General features: G+C 41.8%; 1 protein-coding gene across 1 annotated transcript in view; it reads right to left on the reverse strand.

Moving 5' to 3' along the window:
- Positions 1–4,282: 4,282 nt before the first annotated feature.
- The window catches only part of PCNX2 (pecanex 2), a 151,371-nt gene continuing 135,285 nt past the window's right edge, over positions 4,283–20,368 (reverse strand). Inside the window, 6 exon segments of the mRNA XM_054514349.1 lie at positions 4,283–5,889; positions 8,392–8,840; positions 14,358–14,545; positions 15,532–15,806; positions 16,161–16,391; positions 17,388–17,532. Of these exon segments, the coding sequence (XP_054370324.1) occupies positions 5,716–5,889; positions 8,392–8,840; positions 14,358–14,545; positions 15,532–15,806; positions 16,161–16,391; positions 17,388–17,532 (1,462 nt within the window). The 3' untranslated portion in view covers positions 4,283–5,715.

Raw genomic sequence — 20,368 nt, forward strand, 5'->3', positions numbered from 1 at the left:
TTTTGAACAGAAACCTCTCTGCAGCTAAGTGTTGGATGCCCTCCTGTTTCAATGTTAAGTCTCTTAAGCTTTAAGATATGCTGCAAAAGAATAGTTCTTTCAATGATTAAAGAGTTATCCAAAATCTAGCACAGTTTTAGTGGGACTGCTGTTGAGTCTTAAATGAGGAGTGACCTTTAAAGCTAAATAAAAAACTGAGAGATTTAACATTTCTCTGGTAGAGGCTGAAGAGGGGAGTTCTATTAGGAGTCAGTCTTCTGAATTCTGGTTCAGTCAGTATTGCTGAGAGATCACTTAAAGTGGTGTTTATTCCCCATAAAAGTAGATATATTGCCCTGCATGTAGTGCCATGATGCCTGTTGTAGTCCCATCATTTAGTACAGACGGAAGAAAAACAACCCCAAACAATTACAACAAGAAGTTTGGAAAACTTTTGATCAGTGCCTATAGTACTTTTAATCCATTGTCTCATGGTTTTGTAGTGAGGCTAGATAGTCACTAGAAAATGCAGGTGGATTTTTCCTTCTCTGGAACTCTGAGTAAAATATCAGCCCTTTTAAACTAATGCATATTTTTGCTACTGACATCAGTGTATCTTGTTTTCTGCTACCTACCTCAAGATTGGTGTCATTAATTTGTTGTTCTTTTTTAAGCCTGTTTTCTCTCTGAGCTAGAGTGCTTTTCAAGAGACATAAAGAGAGATTCTGTGATCTGTGTTCAGCAGGAGAATGTAGATGACCTTAACAGTCATGTCTGGCCTTTAAATCTCAGATGGTCCTGAAGATACAATTTGCCTGTTTCAAATAAACATAGAGTGAGTGAAAAAGTTGTATGTAAGTTTTCATGACAACCTGTGTTTACTTTAAAGGTAAAATTTTATTGTCTGGTCTTGGCACTAGTAAAATACTTTGAAGGCCTTGATAGCACTGTAACAGCAAATGGAGCATTCACAATTCCCCTGATGGGCTGATTTTATTAATAGCACACATTTGGTGAAAAGCACCTCTGATGTACCAGCTAGATTCCAGATGACAACATTAGTGCACCTTCAGGTTTTAATTGGTGCAAAAAAGGGGTGAATGTGAGGTACCAATTACTGTCTCAAAGCCTGAGAATCAAGGACGTTTTTGGCACAAGTCTTGTAATTCCAGCATAAAATTGCACACAGCATGGAATAAACAGGGTCTGCATTATTTATCATGCATTAGGCAATTTTCGACTTGTAAAACTGAGTGAGAGAGGTGAATCTTTGATACTGGACCTACTGCAAAGTTAATTATAAGTAATATATCTGTGTTGCAGATTTAAGGATGTACAAGCACTAATGAAACATGGTAATTAAGTACCAGCTCCTAATCCAGGGAGTAATCTAAATATGGCAATAATTGGGTATTTTAAAGAAGTGTATTGTAAAGAAGATGATTATCACATGCTGGAGAATCTCACTGGTATTTCTAATCTTCTATAATGAGCTGCACAAAATTCAGCTAATCTTTAACTTAAATTTTCCAGTAAGAGAAGAACCATCACTTGGTGGGCTGGAGGCAAATGCAGGTGACATTTCTTGCCTTATTCTAATAAGCAGTTTTTATAAAAAGCTGTGAATGACATCATAGAGTGTCCTAAGAACTTAATAGTGTCAGAATGTCATTCATAGATATTATCTAGTCATCATGTCAAGGGAAAAAGATTCACACTGGTAAGTCTTTTTCACTGAGATTTGTTTTCAGTGAAGTGAGTACCAAGACTTGGGAATGGGGTGAGACTTGGCAGCAAGAACTTCAGTTCCTCATAGGGAAGTTGCATGACACTGCAAAATGGAGGGAACAGCCAGCCCAAGGCTGGGGCTTGCCAGTGTTCCTGGTGGATGTGAGCAGTTCAGCACCCTGTGCTTGGCTTTGGTAAAAAGTTACTGAAAGTCTTTTTCCAGATCTTCAGACTATCTTTCACCATTACGAGTGTAGCAACTGGCTCTTGCTATATGGTGTAAACAAGAGTCTGTTTGGGAAATTTTAGGAAAACAAAATGTGAGGAAGGTGAGTATCCCGTGCTTAGTGCGAAGGCTGAAGTACTGTGCTTATGTTTGTTTTACCATATACTCATTATCCTCCCTCCTGTAACCTGTTGTATTGTTCCTGTTCCTCTCTGGTTGCTGAGGCAGTGTGAATAAAATCACTCTTCGTGTTTCCTTTCAGCAGTGATGTTATCTGAGGTTAAGCTGGGGGGAGGCAGAAAAAGCCTCCATCTCTTCATCCCTTCTGACTTGTCTGTGAAAGAACTGCATGTACAAATGGTCTTGTGGATTGAGCACTAGATTTCCTCGAAGGATGCATTCAGCTTGCTAACAAGATGGGAACATCACTATTTTCATGTTGTAGAAACAAAAACATTCTGGACTGGCTGAGTGAGGTAAGTGGCCTCTGCAGCTGTGGAAAAATCACGCATAGCACCTGATGCAAGAAACCCTGATGGAACTCTTGGGAAATGGTCCTTACATGGTGGTAGCAGCATCCTTCCTGCATCACAGCTGTAGCAAGAGATCACACATGTAGACAAACTGTTAAGCCTTAGCAACTTTAGGCCCAAGTTGTAATAGTATTCAGCATTGTGAAGCCCATCAGCAGGATCACAGATGACATAAAAGGAATGAAAATTGCATTTGCTTTTAATTTAAAGGCTGAAACCTGCTCCAAAAATGGTGTATTTCCATCTTGCAACTCTGAGGCACCTCATGTGTGAGGTTAAGTATCAAGCTGTTTTTCAGGAGTAAAGGTGTCACTCAAAGCCTTCATGTGTATGTAGGTGCTGAGCACTCAGGTGCCTTTTGGTGTTATGCAGAGCTGTTTGGAGCAGCTTATTGTTCAAATTAGGCTTTGTGTAAAGGTTAGGTTCCTATTTATTAGCTTGGTGTGCATCAGAGCCCTTAAATGCACCTTCTGTCCCAAGCAGAGTGCACTGGGTGTATCTCTTCCTCATGCAAAAATGGGGGAGTCTAAGATGTGTTTAATCAATGCAACCTCATGCCTACTTGCAGATTTCATTCTAGCCATTATGTTAGTTTATTCTGTAGGACTGTCTCATATTTAAAACTGATGCATATAGCAGTAGTGTTATTACTATAACAGCAGACTATCTCAAAAAATACGGAGAAAAGTAACATGGGAGAGGTTGTGCTCATTTTGATTATTTTTTCCTATGTCATGCTTGCTTGTTAGTGGTCACTCTTGGGTTTTTTCAACCCACTATGCTACAATAGCAACTTTAGGGCAAAATAAAACCTATGTAAGACATGGCTGCAAAAAAGGAACTGATTTTTGAATCTTACTTTGACATTTTGCCATGCTTGCTTGCTGTGACTCCATAAAGGTGTTAGAACCTACCCTTTCTGGCAGCCACCCTGTGCAGGAGGAGTCTGCATTCATGGCATAACTGCTGTCCCCAAGGAGTTATGCTCCAGGGGACAGTGGGAAGTCAGGAACTGTTATTATTTTAGGGTGCAGTACCAGAGGCTGTGGAGATGGTGGAGTCTTGCAGAAGATGTGGTGCTGGGGGAAGGTGCTATCACTGGGCCTCAATCCATGCTAAGCAAATACAGTGGTTGCTGGTGAAAGAATTTATGCAGTCATTCCCCAATCTGGTTTAGTACACTTGAGTTGGATACACAGAATAATTTAGGTTGATTGGGACTACTAGAATTACTTAATTTTGATGGAAATTGATTCAAACTTAAAGATGTGAAAATTGGAGGCTTAAGTAATGCTAGGTGAATATGGGAAAGTTCTTGGTGCTTTCCAGAGCCACCTGTTCGCCCTGCTTCCATGCAGGAAGACAAAGCAGTGATGTTTTATCCCGTGGACTGCAATGCAAAAGCCCCCAAAGCAGAACTGGGACTGGTGGCTGTTAGTAGGAGCCTATCTCTATGACCTCCATCCTTCATTTATAATAAAGCACTTCATGAACAGTGTGGTGGGACAAGAGTCATCATCAGCCAGAATTGGTCAGAAGGGAGCAGCTGAATTCAATTTCCTCTTCCACATCTCACCTGGATGCTAGTGGAGACATTAGTAGGGCCTGAACTGCACTGATGACCATGTGTCTAGAGGGCTGTATATGAATACTCTGCTTTTGTCTTTGTGAACTTGAGCAGGATTTTTCCTAGATTGTGCTAAGCTTTATTAATCAACTCATCAAGATCTGAAGTGAAGTAAAAAAGAATGGGTTTCTTAATTTTGTAAGCAGAAAGCAAGTGAGAACAATTGCAAACAGAAGACCCAGAAACAGCTGCCGCACAAAACATACTTGGATCATTTTATTTTCACTCAGTCTTACTTAGTTCTACTGCTCAGATCTGAAGTGTGGCACAGTAGGAAGCTCAGAATGCAACTGAGTATTGCCTAACAGTAATGAGACTTAGCTACAGCATCTCTTGTTAAATCTTGTTAATTGGGACAAGACAGCCTGGCTGCACATCATTGTGTTGAGATTTAGAAACACTCTATGGTAGTTACAGTAAAGAGGAACAGCAAGACACTGATAGCTGCAATTTTTTTTAATTGAAAAAAACACACACGTGTTTGTTTAGACTCTGTAGTAGAGGAAGGATTTGTTGTAGCCTTTTGGGTTTCGAAGTAGTCATGCATTCCTGTAAATTGGTGTTTCTCAAACCTTGGGAAGGCATGGCCTCCCTTTTTGTATCATCTGTCTTTATTGGCAGCAGCTCAGTTTTCTCTGGGGGAGGGAAATCAGAAGGCTTTGTAATTACTGGCTACAAGTGCTTATGGACAGTGAGCTGTGTCCAGCAATTAAAGGTATTTAGCTGTTCCCTTCCTAACACAAACACTTCCAGACAGTAATTACAGCCTGCTTTCCACTTTGCTGTCCTTGAGGAGGATTCCCCATGGCCCTTTTGCGACTCCTAAGGGTACTGTTGCTTAGAATTTGAGAAACACTGCTGTAAACCAAACAGGAGTACGAGATAATACCTAATTTATGCAAAGCTGCTTTGCAAATAAGGTGCACCATATGCTCTGAAGACTTTCCATGCACTGGATACTTTCTCTTCTTACACTTTTGTTAATTGGTGTAGCGTGGCTTGTTCACACAGTATTTCAGTATGGCTGCATGCAGTATATCAGTCTGAGATGCTGTGTTGCTATTCAGCAGTAGCACCTGCATAACATGTCAAAGAAAAATGAGATTTACTGTTGGAAAAAAGAAATCAGATTTAGCTCTAATGTTACAGGACACTGTACTGTCCTTTTATGTATTCATTGCTTCTGTTCTTAGTTGCCTCTTACTATATGTTATATACCAAATTTCAGTTAGTTTGCATGCAATCAGCTGTTTAGTTATGGCAGGAAAGAGATGTCTTTTGTGTGCTTTTCACTGAGTTGTATTATTTCCTACTGTATTCGTTTGTGATTCTAACCATTCCAGGGGAAGGAACGTTAAACAGGTTGTAGTCATTGTTCTAGGATTTACAAGAACCTGAGATGAAGTGGCACTGTGTGTTTTTTAGGATATTTTCCAACCCTACCCATGCCAAGGCCATTAGCTGAAGAACATCTGCCCTGTTATATTCTTGTGTGGAATTTAGAAAAATAAACATTTGAAGGTTGCTTATTACATTGGAAAGAACCTAAACCCATGTGCAGCTTCCTGACCTAACTGTATTTAATGCTAAGAAGTGCGTGGCCCTTGTGCCAGGAGTGCTCCTCACTGCTCCTCAGACAGGCTCTGCTGGGAAGCAGTGTCTTCCAGGGCCATATCTTCTTGGCTGGCCCTCCTGCACTCCACGTTCCGACTCAGGAACAGTGCATGGGCCGGACCCGCCTCCTGCTGGGCTCTTGGCTCTGTAGTATCTGTTGCTTCACAGGTCTCAGTGACTTGCTGGAAAGTAAGAAAGAAAAAGTCAACTAGTTTAGGAAATTTCTAAGTAACACTTCAGCTATTTTTTGAAGTGACGGGTGAAAAAAGTTAAAAAATTGACGTAGGGATGTCATTCTGTGAAACTCCATGGGATTCTTAACATGCATTATTCACAAGGGAGTTCTGAAGAGGTATACTTGTCACACTTTGTGTAACGCATAAATTTGGAAGGAAAAGCAGACCAGGAGCTGGAGGTTTAGTACCACAGATGTACATGTATAGAGAACTGTAAAAGAATTTGGATTGAAAAGGACTTCTGGAGGTCATCCAGTCCAAACTGCTGTTTCAAACAGGGCTGACTTCTAAGTTGTTAAATCAGGTTGCTCTGGAGCTTGCTTTATACACCAAATTTTAAATCCAACTTACAAAGAAACCTTTTCATCAAAACTGGAATGCAATTATCAGTCTGCAAACGTTAAGCACAGTGCCACCCCACTGTAAGGAGTCCATTAGGATAAAAGCATTACAGAACTTTGCTGTGTGAACGTTGAAATGAAACGCTTCCTCTTTGCTGCTTTCAATCTAACAGGCACCTGGACTCCGAGCAGGCACTTTGGCCAGGATTCACCTCATCTAAATTTCACCATGTGGTCTTGCTGTGTCATTTAGGCTACCAATGGTTGGCAGAGAGATACAAGTCTCCCACGGGAGAACTTCCTTGTAATAGCTCCAAGGATGAAGTGGATGGAGGCCTCTTCACTGAAAACAGAAGCCTCAACAGCAACCTACTGAGACATCCTGCCCAAATCTTAGCCTAAAGTTTGACAAGGTGAATCCTACCATTAGTACTCAGTATCACAGATTGGCTGAGTTCTTGCAAATTAGGCCATAAACTCCTGAGAGTTGGAATTGTGCCTTCTCATTGGATATATTCAGGTGTAGAAATAGTAATACTTGTTACTGTAAAAATGCAGGATTGGACCCAGGTGAGTAACATTCAGCTGACTCCCACTGAAGTTCATGGTGAAACTCTAGGGAAAACCATACCACACATGGTATTTTTGGGTTGAGAGCAAAATACGCTCAGGCCAAGGAGCTTTTCACACATGAGATTCAGAGAACTCTTTGGAAACTAGGGAAGTTATACACAGTTCAGGAGCACAGTAAAAGAAAAGTGCTTGGGACTTATATCTGCAGTTTTCCCCTGTCATCGGTTTGGTTTCCATTTTGATTGCCAAATGCAGAAGTCTGCCTAATTATGTTGTCTAATTGCAGTCACCCTTTATTTCTAGTCCATCTTCTCATATTTCTGCTTTCTGGTGCTGAGGTCAATTTTCAAAATTCAGGGCAGCAATGGATAGCAACCAAAGTTAAATAAATACACTTAAATAAACAATAAAAGAGTAACTCTACAACATGAATTGAAATTTTCAGGGAAGACAGGAATAAAACTGTGGGCATATGGGGGAGAAGGCTGTAAGTTTTTTTTTGTGTGTAGTGTTTTGCTCTTAGAAAATGCTTAATCACAGGGCATACCGGTTTCCTTTGGTAAATATTTCATACAGGATTCCTTTGACTGACTTTCAACAACAAGGTTTCAGGTCTTAGATTGAATTTCTGGTCAGAGAGAGGGACAGAACAAGTGCACTATTCAGGGGAAACCATTCCTTTTCCTGCAGATAAAATAATTCTAAGTCCTGCTGATGCCTTAAGTTTTAGCTTTTCTATTTTGAGATTCTGTGCTGCCTAGGTGTGTAGCTCTGAGCTTCATATTAAGTGCTAGCAAGTTTACTTTGCAGGGTAGGTAGACAAAATAATCCTTTTCAAGCTTGGGACCAAGGACAACTGTTACAAGCTTCAGGCCCAAAAAGTGGGGTACTGAAGAGAGCAGATGGGGAGGATGGGGCTTCATAACCTGAAGCTGTAATTGGACAATTATCCCAATATGCAAATGAACCAAAAACTTATAAAAAGTGTGAAACCTTGTGACCAGTCATCCATTTTGAATCCATTTTGGGTTCATCTTGAGTGTAGCCCTGGCCAGGTTCTTGTACTGGCCAAGGTGTATCCTTTAAGGCCTTTTAATAAATACATACTTTATTCTTTTAACTCTGTCCAGTCTCTGTTCTAGGTCAGCCTCTCAAGGCATCACTATATAAGAATTAAAGCAGGCAAGGAAGGAGCTATTTAGACTGCTGTGATGGTACTCATCACCTGGGCTGCAGAAACTGGAGATGTAAGTCCCTGTTTTGAGTGAAAGGAAAAGCAACTTTACCCCAGTTTGTAATTTCAGGTTACAACAGCCCCCCCATCAGTTACTCACAAATGATCTCACAGACACACTAATACCAAACAGTCTCATTGTGATGCAGTGAAATCTCCCAGAAATACCAGAATCCCAACACTGGTTTGGAAAAAACTGTTCTCTGACCACTGAGAAGGAAGAAAGAGGACAGTTAAGGAGGAGACAGGTGAGCAGAGCAGGACTCCCACTCAGCAGTGGTGTTTCAGCTTCAGCCTTACCCGAGCTGCCTGGCTTGCTGCTCTGGCAGAGGGCCCCATGGCAATGTTCATGCTGCTGGATGACTGCGTGTCGCTCGTGTTGCCTCCGTCTGCAGCCGAGAGCCCAGAAATCACCAAAGCACTTGAAAAACTTCTCTTGCCAAACAGCAGGCTGAGAGTTGAGCTGGTGGAGGAGGCCAGGCTGGACCTGAGCATTGCTGCAGCTCGGTCCTGCACAGTCAGCTGGCCAGCAACAGGAACAGCAGGGGACTGAGAAAACACAGATGTTGCAGAGTTGTGGAATGATAGCTGACTACTAGAAAGCCTTTGGGCAATTTCGTGGGCAGATGTAGATGTTTGGATGAAAGGCTGCCGGCTTTCTACAATTGGTCCAGAGTGACTTGAAGCAGGGGGCCTTTGGTTTAAAGCAGTGTGTGCCTGGACAGACTGACTCCTGGGTTTTCTCCTGCCTTCAAAAGAAAGATTAATATATTTAAGTAAGTGGCATTCTGATGAACTCCATGCTATTGACAGTGTCCCATGTGTACATATTATTGTTGGCATATTACCACTGGTTTTATTAGCATAAGAACTCCAAGAACAGCAAAAGTAACAAACGCCTAAACCTATGAATCTTTCTGTGTTTTCCACTACAGGTGTTCTAAGTTATGGTCAAAATAGCTCTAGAGGTTGTGCACTGAGTCAGAAGACAGGGAAATGAGGAGCACTCTAATGACAGGCTCACAGGTGTTCTGCTATGTACAGTTTAATCAGCCTAGTGAATGATCGAGCATAATGTTGCTGTAACTCTGCTCCCCTTTGACAACCACACTAATGGAATGTTGAATATCCACCTTAAATGGCTTGGTATAATTAAATGCAACAATAAAACCAAAACCCTCTATGTTAAAACAATGGCACATTTAAAAGAATTATTCCTGCATATGAGGAGAGAGAATTTGAAAATTCAGCCAGGAGGAAGAATACAACATTCAAGCCACAAGACAGTTTTTAAGACTAACAGTAAACTCTTGAGTTCCAAGAGAGACGTTTCCAATACGCCACAGACGTGAAAAGATGTGAATGCTTTTAGGTAGGATACACTATGAGAGGTCTGAATGAGACCCACATAAGACTCTTGTCCCTTTCTGGGAAGCATCTCTATGCAGCCACCACTGGATGCAGGATTCTGACATGCCTAGACAAATCCTTTCTATACAAATACATCCCCATATTTAACATTAATACCAACACCTTCTGTCATTCAAGCAAGCAATTTCTGTATTTCTTATGCTTGTGTATTTGAATAGCCATAGAATGAAAAATCAATCATAAAATACTGGCCAGTGAACCCACCAGAGGCCAGCTTGTACTCCTCAGGCATTCTGCCATGGGTTGGTGTGTGCCACAGATCTCAGCAGAGTTCACTGTTCCTGTAGACAGGCTCTAACCCAGGCACACACAGCAAATACCCAGTCACAAAAGTGCCTGCTTGGTTTTTTTTGCTCTCCAGGAAACTCCAAACATTAACACAAGCTGGCATTTTGGTTTCCTAGCTGTAGGGTGGGGAGTTGATGCCAGGAAATCTGTTGAGAGCCATCAACACAGAAACAAGTTTTTCTGGCAGGCATTTCCAGGCTGTTGGTAATTTTTTTTCTTTTTGCTTTGGTTTTCCCCAATACCTGAACTCCTCCAAATACTGAAATTTTGCTGGCATAAAGGAATATAAACCTCACACTATCTTCTAAAAACATGACTGCTGAATTCACGCAGGTTCCAGCAATGCAGAATTTCATATCCAAGCCATTTACATCATATGTCTGAAACATGATGTTTTACATCCACAGACCTGCTTTTCAGAGGCTGGCATCATTATCCCCATTTTTCAAATGCTGAAGCAAAGAGAATTTAGGTAACTTGGCACAGAGTCAGATGAGCAGAGCTGGGCTACAACCTAATTGGAGCTCGCTAAAACCTAGTTGGTTTGGCAAGTGTTGGACACTTTCACACCTCATTTACAATGTATCTTTAGCTCTATTTATATACTTCAAATAATAATATAAAAAAAATTTCCTAAGTAATAAGAGCCCCAATATCTCTGCTGGAGAATGATGGGACAGACACATGGCTCTTGGAAGCTCCTGGACAACATGCTCAGGCACAGGATGTGATTCTTGGGGGGGTCCTTGTAGAGCCAGGAGTTAGACTTCAATGTTTCTTGTAGGTCCCCCCCACCTCAGGATATTCTGTGATTCCATGGCCCCTGTGCACTGCTCTGCCAGTGCCCTCTGTCCTTGATGTGCAGTGAGGGGCGCCAGGCCCGGCTGCTGTGTCTGCGGCTGTGCGCGCGTTTGGCCTCCGCAGGGATTCAGGCTCTTCAAACCCTGGGGTTCTGCTCAAGTGCTTGGGTTTCTACATCTGATGGTTATTTCAAGAGGTTGCCTTTCTTAAATAAAAAGAAAGGACTGGATTTAAGAACAGAGGGGCTGTGGTGTGTTACTAACATGGCTAACATGGCCAAACATCTGTGATTTAAATTGGGAAGCTGACCCCTATCCAAAAGTATTCTATATTCATCCCAAATGCAGTGGTTGGAGCATTGGGCAGGAGACCACCCGCATCCACACCTAAAAATCTCTGTCCCTGAGAAAAACAAAGACTGTTCTATAAACTGCATCATGAAATAAGGAAATTTTGGGGGAGAACCCCACATGTTTCCAGTGCTCCTGATTTTGGCTGTACCTTCATATAGGGCTTTCATTGCATTTTGCAATTTTTCAGACTCAGTGGTACCAGGCTGCAAAACGCAGTATGAAATATGAAAAAGTTAAATGCACTTTATACACAGTTTATGAATCTAGAAGGCATTGCTATGATTATCTAGTCTGCTGTCCTATATAGCATGGGCCATAGGATTTCCCAGAATTAATTCCTGTGTAGTTTTATTAATTGTTACTTTAATTTTAAAAAATGCATCCTACATCTCCAGTCACAGAGAATCCACATTAACCCTTAGTTTCTTGTTTCGCTATTTATTTACTCTCTTAATATTAAAAATGTGTTCTTGATTTCAAATCTGAATTTGTTTAGTTTTGTTACATCCAAGTCTGCTGAGACCAATGGTCTCTGGTCAGCTTTTGTTGCCCAGGTAAATACTTACAGACTATGATCAAGGCATCTCTTACAATACCAATTGCTGGAAAGCATTTCATTTTTCAATATAAGACGTATTCCCCAGAATTTTGATCATATTTTGGCTCTTCTTTGAAGTGCTTCCAAACTAAAAATGTCCTTAAAATAGGGCACTGGGACTGTGTGTGGCAGGACAACAATATTATTATTTTTAACAGCATAGATAAGTTCTTTTCCAATGCTGTGGTATTGCCTTGATGTCCTGATACTTACTGAAGATCGAACAGAGCTTGTTTTTTAACCAGCTCTCTTAAAACCCTTCTTGAATGAGTCATTTGACTTTGCTCAATTAAGCATATACCTTTGATAGCCACTCTTTCATGTTCTTTGTAGCTGTTAGGATGGAAGGAACTGTTTCATGATCAGATCATAGAAATAAATTATCTGTGTTTTTCTCCAAAATAAAACAGACATTTATTTTCTTGTTTCTACATACTGCATATTGGCAACTCTGCCTTTCTATACAGTGACAGATCAAGACCACTGCTAGGATTTCTATTGCTTCTAAATACTCTAAAAATAAACAGCCATAAGCTCACTTTCATCTTTATGTCCCTAATGGCCCTAGCCAAAAAATTCTTGTTTCATTCTCTACAGTGTTTTAGGAGTGAATATGGATTTCCATTTGTACCATTTCCTTGGATTTGCTGTGCACGTCTTAACAAAAGCCAGGTTGCTTTTCTTATCTAAGAGTGACTTTGTCTCTTGATTATGTTTTTCTGGGCATCCAATCAATATGTTCTTTTGAACAACTCACAATTAACTTACTTTATTGTATGGTATGCTCAGGATCATTATATCACAATTAAGCTCGCTACGCTGATTACTGTGGTGTCAAGTTATGAGTATGCACATGGGGATTCCTCCAACACTAGACACAATTAAAAGCTGCAGTTATTTTATTCTTGCAATGTGATTTATATTCAGGGCAAGGTTTATTCCAGTACTGCCCATTATCTTTAATGATAGATCAAAATGATCTAACAGGAAACAAACAAGTGTCAACCCCTCAAGTTCTCTGCTTTAATTTATACAATAATGCTACAAACTTGTTGAAATGTAGAGTTGATTTGGTTTACATTACAAGTCCTGATCCCACAGTGGTAGATCTCACAGTCACCCACTGGCAAACTTAGAGTCCTAGAACGTTTTGGGTTGGAAGGGACCTTAGAGCTTGTCTAGTTCCAACCTCCCTGCTGTGGACAAGGACACCTATTACTAGATTAGGTTGCTCAAGGCCCCATCTAACCCAGCCTTGCATATTTGCAGGAATGGGGCATCCACATTTCTCGGGGGCAACATGATCCAGTGCCTCACTGCCCTCACAGTATTTTTTTCCTAATATCCAATTAAATCCTTAAACCTCTTTCAGTTTGAAGCCATTCCCCCTTGTTCACTCCACATTCTTGTAATAAGTCACTTTCCATCTTGTGAACTCCCTTCAGGTACTGGAAAGTCACAATTAGGTCATCCCAAAGCCCTCTCTTCTCCAGGTTGTACAAATCCAATTCTCTTTGCCTTTCCTCATACATAATCATCTTAGTATCCCTTCCTTGGACCTGCTCCAACGAGTTTATCTTCTTCCTGTGCTGGCACCCCAGAGCTGGATGCAGGGTTCCAGGTGGGCTCTCAGCAGAGCAGAGGGGCAGAATGCCCTCCCTGCCCTGCTGCCCACACTGCTTTGGATGCAGCCCAGGACACGTTTGGCTCTCTGGGCTGGGAGTGCCCATGGCCGGGTCATGTCCAGTCTCTCACCCATCCCCATCCCCAGGTCCTTCTCACTGCTCTCCATCTGTTCATCCCCAGCCTCTGGTGATACCAGGGATTCCCCTGACCCAAGTGCAGCACCTGGCACTGTTAAACTGCATGAGATTCCCCTGGGCCCACTTCTTGAGCTTGTGCAGGTCCCTGTGGATGGCATCCCATCCTTCAATTGTGTCAACTGCACCACTCAGCTCAATGTCATCTGCATATTTGATGAGGGTGCACTTAATTCCTTTGTCTATGTCATTAATGAAGATATTAAATAACAATGGTCCCAGTATGGACTCCTGAGGGACACCACTTATCACTGATGTCCATCAGGACTCTAGACCATTGACCACTACCCTCTGGATGTGACTGTCCAAACAACTGCTTATCCTTATCCTTATTACTTAACATACATTTCCAATGTAAAGACCACTAGTTCCACCTTGTGAATATGTCTGGAGCACTTTTGAATCCATAATTTGAGAAGGGCTCAGCTGTTAGTTGACAGAATGATTGGCAACATTTAATTTTCTCTCGGTAACTGCTATATAGGCATAAGAAGCTATTTTCCATTTGTTTGTTCTCCACATGCACTGATGAGCAGCCAAACCAATTCCTCAAATAAATTGCCATGGTCCTTCCAAGATAATTAAGATTTTTGCATGCTTTCTTTCTGCTGTTCCCAGCCAACAATAAGCAGAGGTTCACTGTGGTACAGGCTCCCTGCATGGCATGTGTACACTCCCTCCCATCTGCATTTCTCATTCTGGCATTCTTAGTGGCACCTGCTAGGCCAAAAATTACCCATAATGGACTTTGACAGTGGAACCTTTGGTGAATCATATTTGTGTTACACCCTCCCAGTAAATACCTGGAACAATATTGGGAAGCCATCTCCTACATATTCTTGGTCATTAGGAGAGACAAACTGCACTCTCTAAAATTACTTTTCCACTGGATTTGAGGACTCCCCAAAGGCACCTGCCCTCATGACCCCCCCCAGGAGAAGACTCCAGAGAAAGGCAAATAAATTGTGCAAATACCTGCCCGCTGATGGACCTCTTGAGATGAAGTTTGCAGCTGAGGGGTTCCATCCCTGGTGGGCTGTGAGCTACTGCTCTGGCTTGAATTCCCTGTGGAATTGTTGCTAGATGAAGACCCCCCTGCACTATCCACATCTTCAACATTGCCTCTCTCATGGTGAGCTGCTGCATGGCAGTCCTTTCGCATTCTGTTTGCAGGAACACACACAGGGTCAGCCTCTTGTTACACATGAAAATTTGTGTCACCACTGTTAGGTGCCCTCAAAGAGTGCTCTCTCTCACACCACTGCAGGTCTTCTGACATTTTGAGATGGCAAGGATAAGCTTTCTTGAAACAAAATTGTATACGACACAAGCCAATTGTCTGAGTTTATTGGCTTTGGAATCCTGAAATACTTTAGGGATCTTTATCTAATGTTACAGTGATCTCCCAAGATTAATTTCTGCATGAAGTAACCAAGTAGCAAAGAGGAATGTGCTGGAGAGAGCTCAGAGGGATGGGCTGCATGGTGGGAAACTAGCATGTTAAGCCATTAGATACAATATTGACATTTTAACACAGGTCTTGGTACACAAGCTGGCTCCCATCATGTCTCCATGGTGCCCTGCCTTTCCTCAGCTACAGCAGCAGCAGGACAGGGAATGAGGCAAGGGAGCTATTGTTGTGTGAAAAGTGCAAGTAGGAATGGGAGATGCAGTGTCAGGTAGTGATCATGCATAGCTAGGGGAAGTCAGGCAGTTTTGGTGAATAGCAAGTACATTTTTAGGTGTGCTTTGGTCAAGAACAATAGCTTGGGGGTGGATATCTAACTGCTGAAACTTCAGAGCATAACTCACCAAAATCCACCAGCACATTTACTCATGGTCAGAGTTACAGAAAAGATACCCTTATTTAGATGGCATAAACAGTAAAATTCCATGGAATGAGGGAAGTGTCTGTAGTGCAGTGTGATTTGAATGACTCTTGTTGAACATGTAGAAAGCTTTGTCATGAATGAGTTAATGGATTTTCTTTCTGTTCTATTTGCAGCACTATTTTGTTATATTCTGAGTTACTTGCAATTCATTTTTTTACTCATAGATAACAATACAGAATTACTCTCTTTTAACAGAAAATACAATGAAACTGAGACTGCAGGGTCTCTTATCAGCATAGCCAAAATTAAACACCTACCTTAACCACTTGGATTTGAACCACTTTTTAATGTTGTCCAAACTGACAGGTCCCCCCCAAATGTTCCTCAGTTGGCTGTGTGTCCCAAGGTACGAGGTGGTTAAGGGGGAAACATACATTGGATATCCCAGTGGCTGATCACATGAAGAATTAATTAAGTTCCGCAACACCTGTTTATTGTTCTGGATGCTTCCTCTCTCGGGGTTACGATTGCGTAAGAAAATCAGTTCCTGCTGCTGGCCAGCCCAAAGCCCTCTGACACACTCCTTGTTGACCTGCAGGTGGGTTAAAACATGCAGATCATGCAAAAGCACTTGCTACTCAAGATGCAGAACTACAGGATCTAAGTAGAACAGCAGTGGCTGAGTGTGCAAACACATCATGATGATGTCTTTGCACCAACAGCTTTTTATGAACTTTTGCAGTGACTCCCTGGTAAAGCCTGGAATGTTATTTCAGAGACACAAATGTGGGTGGCAAAATGGAAGTAGATTGAAGAGAGCTCTTTTGGCCTCCAGTCTCTACTCTAAAAACTACTATTAACTTCTCCTTTCGACCACATTACTCAGAATTAATACTAGTTACCACAGCCCGAAATTACTGCAGTATTAGAAAGATGGCATATGTACCTTGATCACCTTGAAGCTCAGGTAGCTTTTGTGGAGCATGATAACTTTATATTCATCTGCTCCTTCATCTACCACGTGTCTGAGAGTCAGCAGCTCCTCCCGGTTGGACAGGACTGCGCTGCGCCAGGCTGGGTCCCCTTCGTGACAAATCACAACCTTTTCTTCAAAGGATTGGATGGCTTCATACAAAACTGCTGGGTCCTCATACTCATCTGGGCACGTGAACTGGTCCTGCTCGTACAGGAAAAAGTATTGAACAGGTCAGGTACATTTGTGAAAACACAAACTATAGACAGTAAACAAAATATTGCCTTCCAAACAGTTGCCAGCTAGCATTCTCCAAGTGGCTTGACACTTGCTAAAGAGTGTCTTTTGGGAGCTTCATTTAACAGTGATATAGAAAGGTACAATTTCAGTTTTATTGTAACCTGTTCTGATCCCATGACTACACTGGACAAAGGCATTTGGAGAATACCAGCCTATCTTTTTTTTTAAATGGAGTGTGAAACTATGGGAGGCAGAGCTTTTGGGTAAGCTGGAGAGAGATATCACCTAGGACAGTCCACAGTTCTTGTGGAAATTCTTATTTTAATTCACAAAACCCCATCAACAATAGCACAGACTGGGAATCCATCAGCAAATACCACAATACTGAAATTTCACCCAGCAGCACCACGGCCAGCGATAACATCATAAAATTATTGTGTCAAAGAAGCAGATACAAATTTACAGCAGTTCAGTAAGTAACATCCAGAACAATTATAAATATCACTAATAATAAAAGCATATGATACTAAATCATAATGTGCCAGAACAGGAACAAAATCAACTCCAAGCTATACAGAGTCTAACCTGAAATTAGCAGTGAAATCAGCATAATCAATGGATTTCCCTTCAATCTAGAAATCACCTTTATAGTATCCACACAAGTAAAATATTACAAGATTTTCTGCTTTCTTTTGATGAAAAATGCAGGGTCAAGCTCTGCAAAGTGGTTTCAAATGGGCAGATGGGGGTTCAGAAAAGAACATTAAGTGAATGCAAAATAAATAATTGCCAAACTCTTCCATCTTAGTGAATGATGTTTCTTAGAATAAGGTGGCAAGTACTCAATTTCCCTTTTTTTTTTTTTTCTCCTTTGGACAGTTGCTAAGGTATCCTGCATTTTCCTAAGAAAACAGACACAATAGTAAATGTTAAAAATAAATACATAAATAGATGCCCTACCTGGTGCAGCTTCAGAGACATTCGGATTGCTGGGGCAACAACCTTGTGCAGCAGATCCATGTCAGCAAAGACCCACTCATCTTTGGCTGCTATCCGGAAATCTCCTTTAAACAGAGCATGGAGCCCATAAAGGAAAGAGTCCAGGCTGGAAGAGAAAGCAGCAGTCACTCCCAGGAGTCACTCCCATCTCTCCAAGGCAGATCTGTCAGTCACCAGCCTCCTGCTGACCTGTGCAGTGGCCAGTGACCCTCCGGCCCAGGGTGAGTGCCTGCGGTGGGTGTAAAGCCGGGGTCACATCACATTTCTCTGACACAAAACCATTCCGTGGGAGAGGCAGTTTCTCTCTATGTGCTCTGTAAATGACTGGCCGTGAGATGAATGGAATGAAGGATGTCCTCAGGATGGGTGACTGAGTCACAGAGTGCCTCAGGGCACTGCTTCTCTGCAGCTGTGCCAAAGGGACCAGGTCAGAGTGCCAGCTACACTCCCTGTGCAGCCAGCAGAAGCTGCTTCCTTATTTGAAAGTTTATCGATCAGTCCTGTTAGCACTTCTCCTTGTAAGTGAAAAATAATAATAGAAAAAAATACTTTCAGGAAATCTAAGACCTTTCTCACTACATTCAAACCTAAATGTGAACATTAAAGCAGATGTACTGAGAATACTAAATTTCAGAACTGTTCAGCAAACCAGGTGAGAGCAGGAATCAACCAACAGGTGCTTCCTACTCAAACAATGAGCCCTAAAGCCAACACACACTGGGTTTCTTTTTTGTAACGTAGGAGACCAGATGTAGGCAGTTCTGCCTGGCCTTGCATGATGGCTTACCTGGAACTGAGACACAAGCACAAGGTAAAAGCTACAAAACCAGGTAGCTGTTAGAAGATGGCTGTGCAAGGGCTTTGTGAAGGGAAACCATCAGCCTTCAGCTCTGATCTGCACCCTGAATTGCAGGACTCCCATGCCACTGTCACTTGTATAATGATGTAGGTTACTGCTGTCCCAATGTTGCTCTGAAGAAGTGATCTCAAAATTGAGGAAAACAGAACCATCTGTTAAAAACAGGCGTATCTTGCAAACCCACAGGATATGGTTTCATCTACCTGCTAAGATTTCACTCACTCTTACAACAGTTGATCTTCTAGATTGTAAAGACTCTGGGGAGAAGTCATATTAAGATGTTAGTAGTTTTCATTACTGCTCAGCCTTTCTCTAGAGGACACATTATCTTTCCACATAATTGAGCTTTCTTAATTATTTTATAAAAAAGAAAAAAAATCTTCTCAATATTTTCTCTTCTCAGAGAGAGGAAGAGATTGGGAGAATGCCTGGCCAGCTTCAGCTGAAAGGCATTCTAATTTTGCTCTTGGTAGGTAGTATGTCTTAGAAATTAAATTGGAAATACATATGTTGTTATCAGAGAAACAACTGGATACTGATTTTCTCCATGAAAGCATCATGTAATACAAATAAACGAAGCAATGGGACCAAAACTAGCCAGAAAGGCAGGGCTGCTGTCACTGCTGGGAACATAAGGAGTACAGAGAAACTTTTATGAGTACTTAACTGATTTGCACTTATTAGCACTAAGTTATGTATGAAAACATGCCTGTGTGAGACAGGCACACTCAGATCTTCAAAACATTCAAGTATTGATTTCAGTGGGAGTTTAAATGTGTCCTTAAGGACCGAGTCCTGGTCCCCACTGACCTTCAATCCATCATCCCCACAGTTCAGAGAATGATAATATACTCAAACCCTGCTTAACAGCTAGGAAAGCCCTAGAATGAGCCAGCTGGGAGGGTGGGGGGAGAATGGTGAGTGCAGCCAGCATGGTGAAATGTGACTATGGCCCCTTTGAAAAGGCTACACATCAGGAAGGCACCTTTCACTTGCCCACCCATCAGAAAACACCAGCATTCACAGCTGAATCCTTGCCTGGAAAAAAAACGTTCTGTAGCTAAATATTCTTCCCAGGATGAAATTTTAAAAGTTACCTTCAACTCTGCATCTAATGACGATCTGTAGTATAGTTTCTCCCCACATAACACCCCCTGTATTTGCTCTGAAAAGTTGGCTGGGACGAAGGGAGGAGTAGGCAGGAGAGAGAACTGGTTTTTACATCTTGGGAGGCTCTCAGAGTCAAATCTGAACACCAGAGCAGACACAGAGCTTGCATCCACATCAAAGTGCCTTACAGGCATCAGCAAACAGGCTGCTGTTAAGAGCAGCATGTGCTGAAGGCTGGGACTAGGACAGCCATGCAAACTGCAGCCCAGCATCAGCAGAGGGAACGGGGGGGAAGCACGTACAGCTCTCCCTGGGCTGAGGGGAGGCTCATCCGTTTGTCATCCCTCTGCATAACAAGTTCCCTAACTCAGGGGATTTTTAAGAACAAACATGACTGCTACAAGGAGCAAATCAGTGCTGGCAGTAGTTGTGAGAGGCTGAGAGTCAATTATTTTATGAATTGTATTTTCCACCAGAGCGGTCTGGAGGAGATTGCTGTATTCACAAAACCATGGGCATCTTTTATTCTCCTGACAATTGTAATGAGGCTTTTGGGTACATTCTGCCTATAATGTGACACTATCTCAAGCCATTGCTTCTGTAATGTGCAGCCTCCTTAATCCATATAAGATACAGTTCTCGTTATTCTTCCCATTGTTATGCTCTCTCCTGAAGACACTAATGAGATTATTAGGAAGCTGTAAAAGTCAACCACTTTGATCTCAGGCCTGACTCTCAACTACTTTGATCTCAGGCCTCACTCAAGGTTGTTGCTGTTTTCTTGGCCCACTTTTAACATACCTCAATTAGTAATCTGCTGTAGTTACAGGCTGGTTCAAAATATTTTTAAACCAAGTTAAGGTAAAATTACATGTCAAAGAAACATCGTTAATCTGTAAGAGACATAACTACAGTATCTGGCAACATTTCCAACCCTCGGAGCTAACAACCTGAAAAGCTGCTGTCACAACTG

The sequence above is a fragment of the Molothrus ater genome, chromosome 3 (genome assembly GCF_012460135.2).
Source record: "Molothrus ater isolate BHLD 08-10-18 breed brown headed cowbird chromosome 3, BPBGC_Mater_1.1, whole genome shotgun sequence".
NCBI lineage: Eukaryota > Metazoa > Chordata > Aves > Passeriformes > Icteridae > Molothrus > Molothrus ater.